This window comes from Myripristis murdjan, chromosome 3 (genome assembly GCF_902150065.1).
Source record: "Myripristis murdjan chromosome 3, fMyrMur1.1, whole genome shotgun sequence".
Taxonomy (NCBI): Eukaryota; Metazoa; Chordata; class Actinopteri; order Holocentriformes; family Holocentridae; genus Myripristis; species Myripristis murdjan.
In genome coordinates this window covers 36,070,106-36,088,362 of record NC_043982.1, presented here as the reverse complement: position 1 = coordinate 36,088,362, position 18,257 = coordinate 36,070,106, and the positions used below count along the sequence as shown (strand labels likewise).

The window sequence follows — 18,257 nt, the reverse complement described above, 5'->3', positions numbered from 1 at the left end:
GATGCATAAACAAAGGGTTTGTGCGATCACAGAAAACCTGCAGATTCATGTTGAGTTTGAACATTGTTTTCCAGGTCTGGAAGTGTCATGATTTTTTTTTTTTTTTTTTTTGCTATGCAGGGACTTAGCACCAAGCTTAGTCACAGGCAAATCTGGGCACATGTGAAACAAATATCCTGACCACATAATTATGTCCCTCATTGTAGTTGTAGGGTAGTAGAATGGTAAGTAAATAAAGTAGGCACTAAGACCACTTCATGGTGATCACCATAAGGAAAATAACCACAATATAAACAAATATGAGTAACATTTTCAGTTTTTCTTTGTCCCCATAATAGACTCCATATTCATATAACGTACATCAGTTTGGCTATGTGACATACAACGAATTTATGTCAAACTTTTTTTCTTTCTTTAGACTAAAATTATAAACTCAGCCATTGTGCAAATATAAAGGTTGTTGAAGTGAGTTTAGGTGGATTTACCCTCCTGCTAGTCAGACCATGACTTGGACCCTTATAATTAGTTTTTCATAATGAAAACTACAGTCCAAAACTTTCCAGCTCTGCACCATTTCTCTCTCTCTCATATTAAATTTGGCTTGAAAAATACACTTTTTGGTCACTCAGGGAACACCTTTAAATCTTCACATGCAAAGAAAAATGGAGGGGAAAAATCTCTGAGAGAATCATGTAATAGTCAGAGGAATTAGCCAATTGCATGATTTCAATTACAGTTTTCCAGTAGAGATGGTGAAGCGTGGTTGAAATGCAGTGTGGGAATGATGCCACAGAAACCGACTCTGCAATGCAACATGTAGGGAGTTTTACTGGAGATAGGCCTGATCGTTACAGTGTGAACTCATTTGACATTAAATTGAATTTAAATGTTCTGCACTAGAGCTTTAAATAAATTATTGAATGAACAAATGAACAAATGCACTTTTGACCATAAACCATGACAACTAATGCTATGAACTGATCATGTAAATTGTATTAGTTGCCATGGAAGAGTCATGAAAGTTTGACTTTGATCCACAAAACTGTGCATTAAGATGGACACTGTGTCAATGTGCATGTTCAAGTGTCTCTGTGTGTGTGTGTGTGTGTGTGGTTGTGTGTGTGTGTGTGTGTGTGTGTCCTGTAGGCTTGAGTTGGATGAAGTCGAGGAGCTCCAGAGGAGACAGAGGGAGCGTCTGGCAGTGGACAGAGCGCAGACAGCCAAGCTCTACCAGGCTCAGAAGTTACACTACCTCCTCAGCACGCAGCAGGTGAGCAGCTCTTTGGGATCACAAACCAACATTTAAGACTTGTGTGAGATCAGCACAGGTCTCAGAAGCCATGTTGTCATTTCGATCATGTCTGTTAGAATCAGATCAAAGAAAATTTGGTGTATGAAATGAGCAGGGTTCACTTTAACTCTCAAAAAATTATGTATATTAGAATAGGTTTTACTTCTTTTGTAATTTACAGAGCTCTGGTGTAGTAAAAGTGGTTTGGTAATGGCTAAGTGGTTAGCCACCAGTTGCACAATCGTAGTGTCACACAAAGGACTGTTTTTTTTTGTTTGTTTGTTTTTTAAAACAAAGTAGCTGTTTTGCCTTGATGCAGTATTTCCCTGGTGTTGGATAGGTGTGTAATTTCAGTGTTCAGTTGTCTAAAGGCTGTTTCAGAGGCTCTGTCACTCAGGGAGGGGAAACCCTGCCCCCAAAACACACACACACACACACACACACACACACACACACACACACACACACACACGTAGACAAGCACAAAAATAACTAAGCATGCTACATAGATGGGATGAAAGAGTATAACCTCCACATCTTTTCTTTCTTTCTTTCTTTCTTTCTTTCTTTCTTTCTTTCTTTCTTTCTTTCTTTCTTTCCTTCTTTTTGTCACTTTACTTTTCTCTCTCGGACTAAACAGAGGCATGGAGTCTAGAGTTGGTCGGAGTGTGTTTGTGTGTATGAGCATGTATCTGTGTGTCCTCATGGCTCTTCTGATGTGCTGAGTGGAGTGTTTTAGTGCTTCCCCTGGCATAGGTGTGTGTGTGTGTGTGTGTGTGTATGTGTGGGTGCATGCATGCGTGCGTGCGTGTGTGTGTGCATGCGCGTGTGTTTGCATGCGTGCGTGCGTGTGTGCGGGTGCACACGCATCTCTGCGACTCCCCACTGGGATCATAATGAAGACAAAGCACACTGGTCACTGTTGATTCAGCACGACTCTCTCTCTCTCTCTCTCTCTCTCTCTCTCTCTCTCTCTCTCTGCACCCTGTTTCTCTCAATCTCTATCTCTCTCCTTCATGCCTGTGCAGCCAACAGCATCGTCATCATCTGACTACCTATTACCTAGTACCTGCTGATATCCCATGTCCACCTAAGACACACACACACACACACACACACACACACACACACGCACACACACACATTACAACATAGCAGTGAGAGTCCAATTTCAAATTTTCAGAGTGGTGATATCAGATCTTGTCATCCAGTGATGAACTTGGCACATGTTTGATTGCTGTATTTTAGAAAGTAGATTTTTTATTTTGTCAGAAACATCAGCATGTTTGTTTTATTTTAATATACTCTACCCCTCCACCGACAAAACAAAGCAAATGAGCGAGAAACAAAGAAACAAAGAAAGAAAAAAGAAAGTTTTGTGCTCCCTCCCTCCATCTGTCCATCTTTCTCTCTCGCCCTCTCTCTCTCTCTCTCTCTCTCTCTCTCTTTCTCTACATATGGCGGGGGACTCTTTCCCTTCGTAGCTGTGACCTTGTCAGCAGTGAATAGATGGCTCTCCCACACAGTTCATCCTTCCTCACTTCTCGGACCCAGGCCCACACACACACACACACACATACACACCCACACACAGCCTACCAAAAAGCCCCAAGTCTCTCTGACAGAGACAGAGATGGTGTGTTCCCGGGGTCAACATCATTGCTCTTCCTGTAGCTAGGTTGGTACTTTTGGGCTTGTGGGTGTGTGAATGCCTGTGTGTGTGTGTGTGTGTTTGTGTGCGTGCATGTCAGTGTGAGGGCGCATTTGTGTTTGTTTGCATATGTATACGACTTGACTTCAGCGTGCACCTGTCCATAATCCATTCCAAAAAGTGAAGCTGAACAAAAGCGGACCCTCCTTACAAATAGAGGGACTGTCTGCTCACAGCTGGATCCAGGTGGGATCGTTTTCCACCTTAGGGGCTGCACACGGATGACGTGTTTATACTCGGCGTTGGGCCCTGACGTCATTTAAAAGCAAGTGTTGTTTCACTGTCGCTTGACAACACATGACATCACAGGCATGTACACAAGGCACTGGTGATCTTTGAGTCGAAACTGAAATTTTTGCTTTATTTGGGACGCTGACAAGAGGAAGATTCTTGCCTGATTTTTATTTATTTATTTATTCATCTTTTTTGGCATTTGTACTTTATTCGACAACAATGGAGAAAGACAAGAAAGGCGTGGGAGAGAGAGGGGATGACATGCAGCAAAGGGCTCAGCTTAGAATTGAACCTTAACTTAGAAAAATACAAGATCCTAGTAGTCTTGCCTTTGTAGTAGTAGTAGTTTCTAAATAGTGCAGATCAACATTGAAAAATTACCAAAGCCATTTTTAAGTTAAAAAAAAAATAAATAAATATGTTTTTATTCTTTAAGCATGATGACAAGGCACACCAATGTGTATCGACCCCACATCAGGGTGTTAACTGCCAAACAGCATTGCATTTATGTGCCATTTGGTTAGAAAATCCACCCCAGAAGACAAATTACTGTATAAACAAAGAATGTCATTGCAAATAAAATGATGTAGATTTAACTGTTTTGGCTTTAAAGAGTTAAAACATAGTAGTTAGTTTGACGCACTGCCAAGTAGGACATTTTTTTCTGGTTTATTAATAGCCTATGAAAGCACCATTCTTCTTTGTTGCTCTCCGAAACCTACATCACAGAATGAGGATATATGCAAGAAATAGTTCCTGAAGAAAAAATGGTTTTATTGGCTAAATTCCAACTTCCATGACTTGTACACCCAAGCATCAATATTTCCCAAACAAGCACAGAATTTTAAGGTAGGTTTATAAATGGACTAAATGGATGAAAACACTGGTGTGTAATTTCCCACAGCCCGGTCTGAACTCCCTGTTTGCGTCCACAGCCTGTATTTTAGGAAACCACAGTCAGTGGGGTAATTGCTCACTGCACACTATGAAATACTTGACATTTACATCAAAAGTACTCATGGGCTAATAATAAAACATTTACTAATTAACCATTCTGTTAATGTGTTATTTTAAAAAGAGGGAGGCCTAGGTCAATAGAGTTGGAGCAATTTCCCACTTGTGCCCTCTCTCTCGCCTCTCCCTCTCTCTCTCCTTCGCTCTTCGTTGTCCCAGTCTTTTAGAGTGGCCTAAATAGCGGGTGGTGTTATTAGCATATAGAGTAGATACAGAGTCCTCCAACTCAAAGCTTTGGTCTGGTAATTAACACACAGCCAAAAGGATCACTGTAATTTGAATAATTATTAGTGAGGCCGTCTGTGGCAAATCTCTACCCCATTTCAGAACAGGGGAGGCAAAGTTTTTGTGTGTGTGTGTGTGTGTGTGTGTGTGAGAGAGAGAGAGAGAGAAAGAGAGAGAGGGAGAGAGGGCTTGTTTAGCAATTCTTGTGAGGACCAACCTTTGAGAAACAACCTGTTCTGTGAGGAGAGTTCAGGTTGTGAGGACATTTTGGCCACTCACAAAGAAAACAGGCTAATTTTGGCTAATTGGTTAAGGTTAGGGTTAAACGTTGGCTAAGATTAGGGAAAGGCTGTAGAGAATGAATGTAAGCCAATACAATGTTGCCAGATAGTAAAACCAACGTGTTTGGGTGTGTGTGTGTGTGTGTATGTGTGTGAGTGTGTGTGTGCCACTCTTGACTTAATTCCTGACTGATATAATATCACATTGGTGACAGACAGAGCTCAGTTTTCTCTCTAGTAATTTACTGTTATCCTATTGCTGGGTCATAAAGGACACTGCACACTTATTTAATGACATGGTGCCCTTGTTTATTAATGTGACTGTATGTCTGAGTATCTATCTATCTATCTATCTATCTATCCATCTATCTATCTATGTTTCTGAGCATTTCACGTCTTGTTTCTAACAAACTCAGCTTCAGTTGTATGTTTGGTGTATTATAATGCTTCTACCAAATGAATAGGGCTTATGATTCTGTGTTTATGACCATTTTTTACTGGTTCAGACTCTGTCGAGCTGCTACACGCAAATTTCTTATCCAGTAAATACCCTTACATGCTGAAAGGGCACTGCTGTGTATCTGATGCAGTGAAAATGAACAACATTTCTTTCAAACCGAGAAAGAGAATGGCAAATCACTCAGAGTTTGTGTGGATGGTGTGAAGGACAATAAAGGACAAAGCTGGAATGCAAAACTACATGTGTTTAATGAAAAACTCGTGGTCATAATTGATACCTCACATTTGTCTGTAACAGTGTGAATGTAAACAGCTGTAAGTTGTTCCAGAGGGGGGCAATTTCATTATTTGATGGTCCCCACGATAATCAAAACGGCTTTTTACCTTTCCCAGAGACGAAATAGATTTGGGTACTATATTAGTGTGTTTGGGAGTTTTAAAAAAAAAAAAAACAAGATCATCATCCAGGAGTAATATCCTCACAGCCAATAAGAAATAGTGTCTCCACACATGTGTAGTGAGACTGGGACATGTGCACAGGCATTTTAAGGGCATGATGTTTCATTATGGCCATACTGTCTATTATTTACCTCCACAGACAGAAAAGATACAGTATATCGTGCTATATTATGTTAACTAAAAATATGTAAACTACTGGAAGCGGGCATTGATACGTGACTGGTTGTGGCAGACAAATGACTTCCCATGTTTGTTGTATAATGTATTTATTTTTTAGAGTTAACCTCGTGCTCTCTCTGTCCCCCTCTCCAGTGCCCAGGGGTCTTCAACTCTCCATTCAGGCCGGCCCCCCATGAGATGGAGCTGCTGCTGAGGCAGGCCAAGCCCAAGCCCTCCATCAGATGCTCCCCCAGGGACAGAACTCGTCTCTTGGGCCAGCCCGGAGCCCCAGGCTTCTTCCCCCCTGGGACTCCTCGATCCCCCTGGATCAAATCCACCAAACCCTGCTGCTCCTCTAGGCCCCTCCTGCCCCCCATACACAGCAAGAAACCACAGGTGAGATGATAAAAACACAGGGCCAAGCTCGGAGAGGCCATGGCAGAGAAAAGTGGAGATAGACAGCGATGCAGAATGACATAGAGCTCAATAGATAAAAATGAAAAACAGTAGATAGAGAAAGACTGACCAACAGGGGAAGAAACAAAAACGAGATGACGGTGACGGTGCTGTTGGCCGCATGGGCATGAAGGAGAGAGGTAGACACTGAGTGAAACAGAGTGCAGAGAGAGAGAGAGAGAGAGAGAAAGAGAGGTAAAGAGACAAAGAGAGAGAATTAGTCTAACAAAGTGTCATACTAACTATCAGAGCCCCTATCCCCTCCTTGCCCCATGGGGGAGGGTCCTTGATGAAAGCAGAGATCCTTTAAAACTCCTCTTAAAGAAGAATGACATCATTAAAACATGGCAGAGAGCTCTCTCGGGGACTGGTGCACGGAGCCGTTTAGTGTGTGTATTTCTGTGTGCATCTGCAATTCCGGGGGTCTGTGTTACTGTGCAAATGTGTGCGCACATGGATGCGTATGTGTGTGTGAGTGTGTGTGTGTGTGTGTGTATATCATAAGTGGGTCCCACGTGCACCTTCAAAATGTTCTTCTGCCATTAAATGCGGCTCATCAAACGAGCAGTGGGTGAGCAGCAAGGGAATAATGCACTGACATGCACACAAGGCTTCAATGGCAAATTCAACCTCGAATGGAATTTACATATTGTTACTGACACATGACCGCCTCATAGTTTTAATTTTGATATTTTACTTTCTTGCATAGGAAGTACATTTTATTTTATTTTATTTATTTATTTATTTATTTTTTACCTCATATTTAAAATGTTGCCCAACTTCTCCAAGGATTTTTAAAAATTTGGAATGAAAACATACCACATGACATGGAAGCCCTCTTAAAACTCTTTAAAATCTTTGTTTTTTTGTGATGGTCACACTTTTTGGTGGAGAAATATACGCATGAGAACTGGGAATGAATTACTCTGTTGCAGAAATCTAACTTTCTGCATTTGTGGCATGGCCCTCTGACAACCACAATACTGGAGATTTCAGGAGGACCACATAATTTCATCAAGTATTATGACAAAGAAACAACTCACTTTTATTTTACTGTTCTCTAGTGCTATGTAACACAAAAAGTCTACTTTACTCATTCAGTGTAGTTGTAGGTGTACTTTTAACCGGCAAAAATATTTTTGTCACGTACAAATCAGCTACAGCTACAGTTCTGAGGTGAGAGAGTGTCATTTTACTGACGACCGACTGACTTCCTGAAGAAGATGCGGCTGTTGGATAGTGTGTTTGCTGTATGTGTGTATTTTGACAACAGCCCTTAAAGATTCAGATGAAATGGCATTTCGAGAGTATCTGTATGGTGACGTATTTCTGACTGAAACAGGATAGACGGGTGGGACATAACGTTTGGAGGAATTTGATTGAACACTGTAAAGTGGGCGTGTCATAATAAATTCAAAGTGAATAAATTGTGGGGGGGCACCCTGGTGGCTGTTTTTTTTTTTTTTTTTTTTTTTTTCTCATGTGCTTAATAGCAGCTTTATGTTTTTTGCGCTGTGTCAGATCAGGTATTGGTAGTGACTGTATTAGTGCGTCCCTGGCTTTATCGTATTGTTGTGCCCTTGGCCTTAATAGAATGCAGTGTTGAGCAAATGTATCAGGACAGCATACTACCCTTTTACTTTTTTACTGGGAATACATACAATATAATGTGTAAGATGGATTAAAAAAAAAAAAAAAAAAAAACTTTGCTTTTGATTATGGATCCTGACTAAATTCTACTGAAGCAATGCCAATGACAAAAAAAAAAAAAAAAAAAATACTAATCCTCCACATACTGCATCTCTAGACCTTAGGTGTTTAAGTTCTGTTATTAGGGTGGATGGATCCCAGTTAAAAAGATGCTGTCAATGAAAAATTATCTCAGTTGCTGTGTATTGAACATGTCATTTCAGTCCAGCTGTGAGTGAGGAAGTGTGTGTGTGTGTGTGTGTGTGTGTCCGCGCGTGTATGTGTGTGTTGATGATTTGATGAGGGGCCATTTTGCCATTTGTGTTATTTACGCTTGGCAGCTCTTTATGGCAAAGTGCTTCCCTATTATTGGTTTCTAGTAATGTAAAACATAAGTGAGCAGAAATGAGGCGTGGATTTGTCTCGTTTTATTAGCCTGCAGTTCACACACACACACACACACACACACACACATGCACCTCTCCAGCTGGCAATAGTTAGGGTGAGTTCATTAATGGAGGCAGGAGTGTCTGAGTGTCTCTTGGTGCTGCACGGAGGAGAACACATTATTTATCTATATTTATACACCTCTCTCTCTTTCTGTCACTCTCACTGGCTTCCTGTCTCTGTTTTCCTCAGTTTCGCTTTCTTTCTTGGCCTTGCTTTTATGCAACCTGCTTTCCTTCGTCTTATCTCTCTTCATCATTTCTGTCTTGCTGTTTCCTTCAGTATGTCTTTATCACTCTTCACTCCTGTTCTGATCCTATTTCGGACCTTTAAAAAAAAGAATCCCCACCTTTCAAACCCTTCCTCTGTCTCTCCATATCTCCATCTCCCTCTTACTTTACTCCCTAAGTATGTGTGGTGTGTGTGTGTCAGTGTGTGATGTGTGTGTGTATGTGTGTGTGCCATTAGCACAGGAAGTCCCTCCTTTCTTTCTCTCCCACTATTCCCCCACCCCCACCCTCACCTCACCCTCCTCCCTCCCTGGTGTGATAACTATCTAGTGGTGATGGATAAGGTGGAGGTGCTGGCTGTGGAAGTGGTCAGGCCAGGCCACCGATCCCGTGGCGATAGGAGCAAGGACAGGGTCCCCGCCCCTCCCTCTATCTCTACCCTCACCCCCCTCTCTCCTTTTTTTTTTACCACCAAACAACAACTGAAGGTCACCTCAAACAAGGCAACAACATTTAACTTAATCCAAGCTCCACAAAGTTTACAAATCACTCTCAGGAAGGCGGGAACATGCTGCAGGAATTTGCATTTAGGGTATTTTGCATTCTGACTCTTCAGTGTGCTGTTTATCTTTACCAAATATTTGTCACATTATGAGAATTAAGTTAATATTTGCTTTTCAGTTAAGTGAAAAACATGCCTTGTTTCCATTTAGTATTGTTAGCGTTCCTCTTTGAAATTGGTGGACGGTGATAGCTGAATGCTGGCCATTTGTTGTAAAATCAAGTGCCAGTGGAGAAAGTCTTTCTAGCCTATATATTTTGTCTGGTAGAGAAATTTTATAAAATGGTAAACAAAATAATAAGACTGATGACCCAATGACCCAGTGTTCCCGCTGGATCCTCAACACTAGAAATAGCCCACATCCCTGGACGTGGTGATTTAAAAATAACATATTAAATGCAAAGTCATGTGCCTTCCTTGATTTTTCCATATTCGTCCTACATAACTGCTTCTGATGTTAGAATTCTAAAAAATCTGCTCAAAAAATAATAAACACAAACAGCTTGGACAGATTTTTTCCAAACAGGTTCATATTCTAGTTGAAACAGTGAGCAGCATCAAACAAAGTATGTCACTCATATCAGTACCCACATGCTTGTAAATAATTATGTGATTAAGATTTTTGACATGACAATTCTCAAGCATTTCTCGCCTGATACCACATCGGCGGCTGTTCCATTAGGAAAGATCCTTCAAATACAGCTGAGAAATGCTGCCTTCATTCAGCGGTGTTTTCCAAGGACACACGAGATGTATCCTTCCCAGCCAAACGTATCCCACATTCACTTTAAAACTCACACATACACTCAAACTCACAGCATTTCAAGACAAACACAATGAAATAGCTTACAATACTATTATGTAGCATTTACTAATCCTCCTCCATCTCCTCAAAGCCCTGATAAAAGACAAGGCACATGAGTGTCACTTCCATGCTGCAGGTATGAGAGCGTAATGTCAACACCGACATTTCTGACTTATGTGATGCACATGAAAGTCACCAAAAGACAGGAGGTTGACCAAGACACATTTGGGCTCCAACCCTCTAGCCTTGGTAGTCCAGTGCTGCCAATACTAACAAAGTATCTCTGTGGAAGAGCACCACACCACCCCACCTCCATGTAAACTGGAATCCGTCTCCAATAGAGGGTTTTGGAAACCACCATACATACTTGGAACACTGTGAATTCATGTTATGGCACTAATTGTATGTGTAATGATGTACCATACATTGTGTATTTCGGTGTGTCATACACCGCTGCTTGCACAGCTTTTTGAACAGAGATTCAATCGGTCCCCTTTTCAAATCAGTGAGCAGGACGTAGCACTTTGAAGACTTATTTTACTTATTAACTTCTTCTTGAATTTTGGTGTCATTTTTATTTCTAAAAAGAAGTAAAAAATATAGGTTAGCTTTTGTTTGTTTGTTTGTTTTCCAAGGGCCATGCAACTCAGGTGGCTTGTTTGCATGGTACTAATACTATGACAAAGTTGCCAGGGCAGGTGAATCCAGAAATAAGAAAACAGGCCATAGCATTAGTCATGCCAAGTGTTAGTTCAAAGAAAAACAGCATATTTACTAGGAAATGCCATCATGAAGAAATTATTTTAAAAAAAGAAATGTAACAAGGGAAATAAAATAAGAGGAAAAGGACAGCATCACTGAGAGTAGATAAAGATAAAGCCTGGTTAAACCTTTGAGTGTCTCTGCGGCTAGTAAGACAAGATAATTGATATGCAGCTGATGGACAAGGTTCTCTCCTAGTCTGTCTTTCTCTCTCTCTTTCTCTCTTGCTCCTTCCATGATGGTCCTTATCTATTCTTTCTCTCTTGTCCCTGTAACAAGCTCTATTTTATCTTTCATTCGGTTTCTCCCTCTCCTGATACCTTTTTTTCTACTGTGCTTTCTTTACTTTCTCTACTATTATGCCCCCTCCTTTCTCTCTCTCTCTCTCTCTGTCCCAGGAGGAGAGATGAAGGGGATTGGCCTCTGGATTTAACAGTAAGCCATCACTACCTGTGGGAGGAGGGATCAGAGAGGAAAGGGAGGAGGGCACCAGAGAGGGTCTGAAACAGAAAGAGAGATCAACATCATTTTCTGTCTCTAAGGGAGACACACGTTTTGACACAGGTGAAGAATGCAGTGATCATTGCCTGATTCTCCTCTCTCTGTCTCTCTCTCCCTCTGTGTGTGTGTGTGTGTGTGTGTGTGTGTGTGTGTGTGTGTGTGTGTGTGTGTGTGTGTGTGTGTGTGTGTGTCAGGGTCCATTTAAGGAGCCTCGGGAGGTGTGGGAGCAGCGTTGGAGCCGTCCCAACCCATCTTTACGTCTCCAGAACTCTTACACAGATCTGGATGAGACCCAGAAGCAGCTACGGCAATATGAGGCCACAAGACTCTTCATTGACAAACCGTGAGGATGACACATGCGACACACACTCACACACACACACAAACACACACATGCACACATTCAAGCCCACAATCTTTCATAAACTCCATACACTCTACTTTTCTATGCATTTGGACATTTGCATGTGAACATATGCAAGAAGGCACACATGTATACTGTATGTACTTGACACAAACACATTCACAAGCACATTCATGCCTCATTAAGTAGCAAATGGAAGCATCTCTAATGTGAAAACTAATGGTTGTATGCCAGGGGATTATACTAAGACTACTTAAGACTGGGTTTATTATAAACAGAGTGTCACAATCTGTCCCTGCTTTATTTCAATGCTTGTATTTGTTTTAATTAGGAGTATTGTGTGTGTGTGTGTGTGTGTGTGTGTGTGTGTGTATTTGTGCGTGTGTGTGTGTGTTACAGCACTTGACTTTAACCTCATTACGACGCAGTCTGAAAAGCACCAATTCACTCAACTATGCACATCATAGGCATTTCTCTGTATGTGTGCTATGTGTGTGTGTTTGTGTATGTGTGTGTGGGAGAGTGAGAGAGAGAGAGAGAGAGAGAGAGAGAGAGAGGGACCGCCATTAACCCTCCGTTTGATCCGTCTCACAGACTCATTTCCTCAATGTGACAAAAGACCACCCATTTTTCTTGCCACCCATTTTGCCCACTACATACTTTCCTCCCTCCATCCCTCCCTCCTTTCTCTCTCTCTCTCTCCCTCTCTCTCTCTCTCTCTCTCTGTCGCTCTCTCTGTCTCTCGTAGTTTACGTGTTTGTTTCTTCCTAATGAGCGGCTGTGCCCCTCCCCAGGCCCTGTGGCACTGATGATGATGAGGATGATATTTCCTGGATCATTCCACCGGGGATAAGATTATGATTCTGGCTATGAATTTCACAAACTGAACATTTAGGCTTCCTGGACATGCTTTGAAATATTTTGTGAATTATTTTCAGATTTATTTTTTTTTTTTTTAAATACAATCATCATACATAAATGTATGAAAATTGGAAAAATGGAAAAAATGGAAAAAAAAATCCTCCACAGGCAACTCTTCATATATGTATTTCTTTCTTAATTTCTTCCTTAATACTATATTTCTAACCCCTAAAGCCCACCGTAGAATGAACCACCCTGTAAGTGACTGGCAAAATGTATGTCTTTATAAGTATAGATGTTGAGCACACACACACGGATTTACATACTGTACACATACATATACACATAGACACACATACTAACACTTTCCTGAGGCAGAGTCTAGGGTGTAATTTAGAAAATCAACCGGAGTATAATTAACATCTGGCATGGGTCTTGAGACACAACGAGACTCTTAATGCTGCCAAAACACATGCAAATACATAGATCACCCCCTACAGCTCCTCTTACACACATACGCGCAATCAAATGTGCACATAACACACACTTAAAATACACACAAGCTCATTTACACAAAATCAGATGTATAAAGCAAACACGTGACATTTTGTCTCTCTGAACAGATGTATGAAAATTGAATTTTGCTCCATATTCCTGTTAGATCTTCCAGTTTGGATAAAGAGGTGGTCTGGCTCACACACTCAACAGCCAGCTGGACACTAGCCAACTAGAGTATGCATAATGCAATGTAAAGAGATGGGGAGAGAGGACATAGTTTTAAATAAATACAGTCACAGGAGATGGGTACTAAACACTTTTAGGTCAAGTGCGCATGCCAAGAGATATAGTCTCAAAGCACTCGGTCTTTGTAATGGAGTCACAATACATAATGCTTCCTTTGTAATATAACAGTATTGCTTTGTAATTTGTTGGCACCTATTGCACGACTGTGTTTTTTCTTGCCTGTTATGGGGACTAAGTCAGGAGGTTACATCCTGTTTTATTTGCTGTAAACTGTGGACCTGTAAAGCCCCTTGAGACTGTAAACAGTGATTTGGGGCTCTAAATAAACTCAAACTTGAAACTTGAACCTGCACTGCAATTCCTGGCTTATCTCAAAAGTAAAAGACTGAAAATATCCCATTGGCCATTAAAGAAGCAAATGTCAAGTCCACCCTGGCTTCCTGTCTTAGCTTCATTATTCTGTGTTGGCTTTATTTTATTTTTCTTAACTGCATAACATATCTGCACAGTTGTTTTGTAGTAGGACATTGGTGAAGTACCTATTTAAGGAAGAAGACATTTTATCGTTAAAATGTTCCTGTTTTAGTAGCACACCAGGCACTTGTGATATGGTGGGTTTGAGTCCAGTTCCTGACCTTTGACCTCTTAATGTGTTAGGTTCTTGCCATTTGCCAAAGCTCAGCAGATAAACACGAAGTATGAGCGTCTCCTCCATGCCAGCACTTCCTTCCCTCCACTAGCCTATGGCAGAAAGAGCTTCAGAGAGGAGGACGCACACCAACACCAGGAGGAGGTGAGCTAAGCTACACAGATACACACACACTGTTGTTGTAGTTGTTTTTTATTATATGTTTTTAGTTTTGTTTTGTATTTCCCTTTTATTTACTTTGTTTAATATGTTATATTTTTTATGGTTATACACTAAACATTGGACAAACACAAAAGTGGTGGGTCAAATCTGACCAACAACATTTCTAATGGGTGCTTTGCATTTTAATCCTCTAACTGGTTCCCTAGATTTAAACTTGAAGACTTGGTGAAAACAGATTTGGCTTCAAGCCTCCGTATATTTTATCTTTGTATATCTAAATTTCTAAATCTTCATTTTTTTGTTTGTTTGTTGTTTTTTTTTTTTTTTTTTTCATTTTTATACGCCACATGCAATTAGTAATTGGCATTCATCCAAATCATTCTTGATGGGACCTCCATGCAAAGCAATGACTAAGTAAATGACTATACCTTGCTCATGTAAGATTAAAAAAAAAAAAAAAAAAAAAAAAAAAAAAAAAACATGAGATACTAAATTGATTTCAGGTTAACTTTAGGCTGTCGACTTCACAACTGGCCAGGGACAACAGACTAATCCTCCAGACTAATTCTGGAACATTAACAAATAATTAATGTTTATTAATATGCACTGTCCCTGAGAAATAAACAGAATAAATAAATGAATAAAATAAATGCATGTAAAAGTTACCCAATAAAATGATTTATCAGTTCTTGTATGATGGTGGTCGACTGGAGAAAATGTATGTGCTATATGTCTCTACCGCAGCTACCTAAATTAAGTCATTGTTAGAGAGCACATGCCCACGCCCACCCAGCCATCCAGCTGTGGAGAGATGCATAGCCAATGAGCCCTATGTTTCCCACCCGGCCTCCACACAGATCCATCCCACTGGAGAAACCCACGCTTCCTCTCCTCCTACAAGAAAAGAGAGAAAAAAAGAAAAGCAGTGTAGCCTAACCCCTCCAACTTCAGCTGTACAAATTTGTCAAAAGTGACAGCAATTTAATAATTCGGCGCTCTCCATCACACGCATATGCACACCCACCCACACACACACCACACACAATTCCCACTCATGCCCTCTACTGCCCCCTCTCCATGTATACGTAAATGAGGTGTGTGTGTGTGTGTGTGTGTGTGTGTGTGTGTGTTTGTATGCGTGTATGTGTGTGAGCGTGTATGCATGTATACGTGTGTATGTGCGCATGTGTGTGTCTACATGCATACATAAGTGTGTGTGTGTGTGTGTATGTGTGTGTGTGTGTGTGTGTGTGTGTGTGCATGGGCCCTGCGGTCTGGTCCAGGCATTAGGTAATTGACTGTGTCTTTGCTCAAGGCCTTTCATGGATCACCGTCCTTTATTAGCTCACTTCCCAGCACACACACACACACACACACACACACACACACACACACAAAGTTCCCAGCAGCCCCACCCCAACCCCCTGCCCTCCCACCACCACCACCACCACCAGCACCCAGACCCAATTGCCCGGAAACGAAGAGCGAAACGAAAGAGAAAGATGGGCGAGAAAAAAAAGGGGAGAGCAGCGACAGGGGAACGAACTAAAACGGCTCCAAGAAGACAAGTGTCTCTGCACAATGAGATGCCTCTAATGTGTGAGTGTGTGTGTGTGTGTGTGTGTGTGTGTGTGTGTGGTTTTAGGCCTAGCAGTGTATGGTAGATTCACTCATAGTGCCAAATTCAAAACCACAGAGTAGAATTTTTCACCTTAGCAATTTAGCTGCCATGTACTCAGATGTCGTCATGCAGTCTGATACAGTTCACGACAGACAGACAGACAGACAGACAGGGCCGTCTCCCTGTCAATCATACTGATTCTGATTCTTACCAAATGTATAGCTTGTTTTTTTCTAGATATGGTCAGTCCATTGGAAATCAGTATGGATAATACGCTATAATTCTACCAAAAAGAAAAGAATCCAAAAGAATCTAACAAAAATTGTCGATGTGGTTCAGCAATAATCTAAAAATATGTAGTATGTGATTATTCTTGTCTGTGCCAAATGTGTATTGGGTATTTTCAACCGTCTTACATCTTTGTGAAGCTCATGCTACCTTCTTTTGGTGTGTGTGTGTGTGTGTGTGTGTGTGTGTGTATGTACATAGTTATCCTATCTCCCATACATGATCCATCTTCACATGTTTTCCTGATGGATGCTGCAAACTGACAGCTTACTACTTACCGCTTGCTTAAACATCATTGAACCACGCACACATGCACGTGCACATGCACATGCACATGCACACTCTGGCCAAACCTGACCTCCCTTCTCCCCATGGTAAGGCTGTTGTTGCTGCTGCTGCTGCTGATGATGATGTTGATGAAGATGATGAAGTTTATGGTGCTTGTCCCCAACCCAGTCGCGTCAGCCCGCTGTCACTCAGAGCACATCAGAGCTCAGATTATCCTGTTTGTCTGTGTCTCCCTCTCTGTCTCTGTGTCTCTCTGTTCCTCTATTTACGCTCTCTCTTCTTTCTCTCTATGGTAATTAGTGCATTAGTCCTATCGTTGGCATCACCCTCAGCTATAGCAGCAGCCAGCAGAGCCTCTTGTCACAGCTCACAGGGCCAATGGAGTGGACAGCTCAACCCTGGTACTCATCAACATACAGTGCCCAGCCGGCCTCCCCCCAGCCACATTATCTAGCTGTGTTATCCAGCCATGCTCCTAATTATTTCCAAACCCCAGCTACAGCCCTCTCACCCAGACTCTGCCACATTACCTAGCCTTGCTCGTAATCATCACCCTAAGCCTTGCATCAGCCCCCTCCGCAGCCTAAGGCCTCATCATCAACATAGCCCAGTTTTCTTGCCTAGTTCCAGGCTGCTCCCCCAACTCTCTGGCTTGACTGTCACGGCTCTTGGCAGTACGTAAACAGTATCCCCGGGATAACCAAAGCCCTAAGAAGTAGCCCCTAACTTCACAGACCCTTATTTACCTTAGCCATCTGTGTCACAGCAAGGAAGCACATCAAGGCAAAGCAGCCCAGCCTGTCAGCGCACACACGCACACACACAGATGCCACATCTCCAGGACCCCGACCCATTGCTGCATTCAGGCCAAGGGGGCTGTGTAATGGTTGCCCTTGCTCTAGCCCCTTTCTGCCCTTGCCCTCACCACCCAGGTTCCCCACCAAAGATTTGCTTCTTACACCCCAGCACTTCTCTTCTAGCTCCATCCCTGGTCCGTCCACAGCCCTGTCTCCTCACTCCAGTGCTGTCATTCAGAGCTGTAGCTCCAGTGTCACTGTCTGACAGTTGAAAATGCTCATTATTCTGTTTTTCAAGGCCTTACAGATGATGGAACACAGTCAAAAGTGTATTTTCAAATATGTATAATGATAAGTTAGATAATAATATTTATGTTCATACAGAGACCACATGCTGGAGATACCAGCATTTCATATTAAAGAAGTTGGTAACACTTTACAATAAGAGTACAACAATTAATGTTAGTTAATGCCGTAATAAACATTAAGTAACAGTTAACTAACCGTTCACTAATGCGTCTAAGAATCATTTACTAATACTGTTCATGCTAAGGTATTAATTTATATGTTATTTAAGGGTTATTGTAGATATTAATAACATTAGTAAATACCATAATAGTCATTAACTAACAGTTAATTAACCATTACGGCATTAACTAACGCTAATTGTTGTACTCTTATTGTAAAGTGTTACCGAGAAGTTAAAGAGTTACAACATTGAGACTTTTTCCAAACTGTCAGCAATTTAGTTGTTTATTGCATTCTCTTACCAAATATATTCTTACTGGCTGACCTGATGTTTGTCTTTTGCAACAACACATTATTGAGCAACTCATAAGGACGCTATAGGGGCTGCTAGGGTAATTATTGTCACTACTTAGACTAACGGGGATAGAACCCAATCGCACGACTCAAACAAGGGTTAACTTAATTCTTTTAATAAGAAAGTAACAACTTAAATTCACAACAAAGTGACAACTGAAATTTCACGATAACAAAGTAGCAACCAAAATCACTCTTAACGAGGAATACAACCAAAGGCAGGACAAAGTATCAAAAGAACCAGAAAGCAAAACTATGACAAAACAAAGTAACAAAGGAAATACAAAACCTGACTTGACTTGAGACTTGACGTGGAACATGAACGTGGCAAGACAATGCAGGACAAAACAAGACAAAGCAGGACCAAACAAAACGA

The 18,257-nt window shown here is 41.4% G+C and overlaps 1 protein-coding gene across 1 annotated transcript in view; it reads left to right on the top strand.

Annotated features, from left to right (window-relative positions):
- spata17 (spermatogenesis associated 17) overlaps positions 1-18,257 on the top strand; it is a 45,852-nt gene that overhangs the window by 14,002 nt on the left and 13,593 nt on the right. The window contains exons 6-9 of the mRNA XM_030048179.1: positions 1,147-1,270; positions 5,987-6,229; positions 11,480-11,628; positions 13,912-14,047. Coding sequence (XP_029904039.1) covers positions 1,147-1,270; positions 5,987-6,229; positions 11,480-11,628; positions 13,912-14,047 — 652 coding nt within the window. The remainder of the gene's footprint in view (positions 1-1,146; positions 1,271-5,986; positions 6,230-11,479; positions 11,629-13,911; positions 14,048-18,257) is intronic.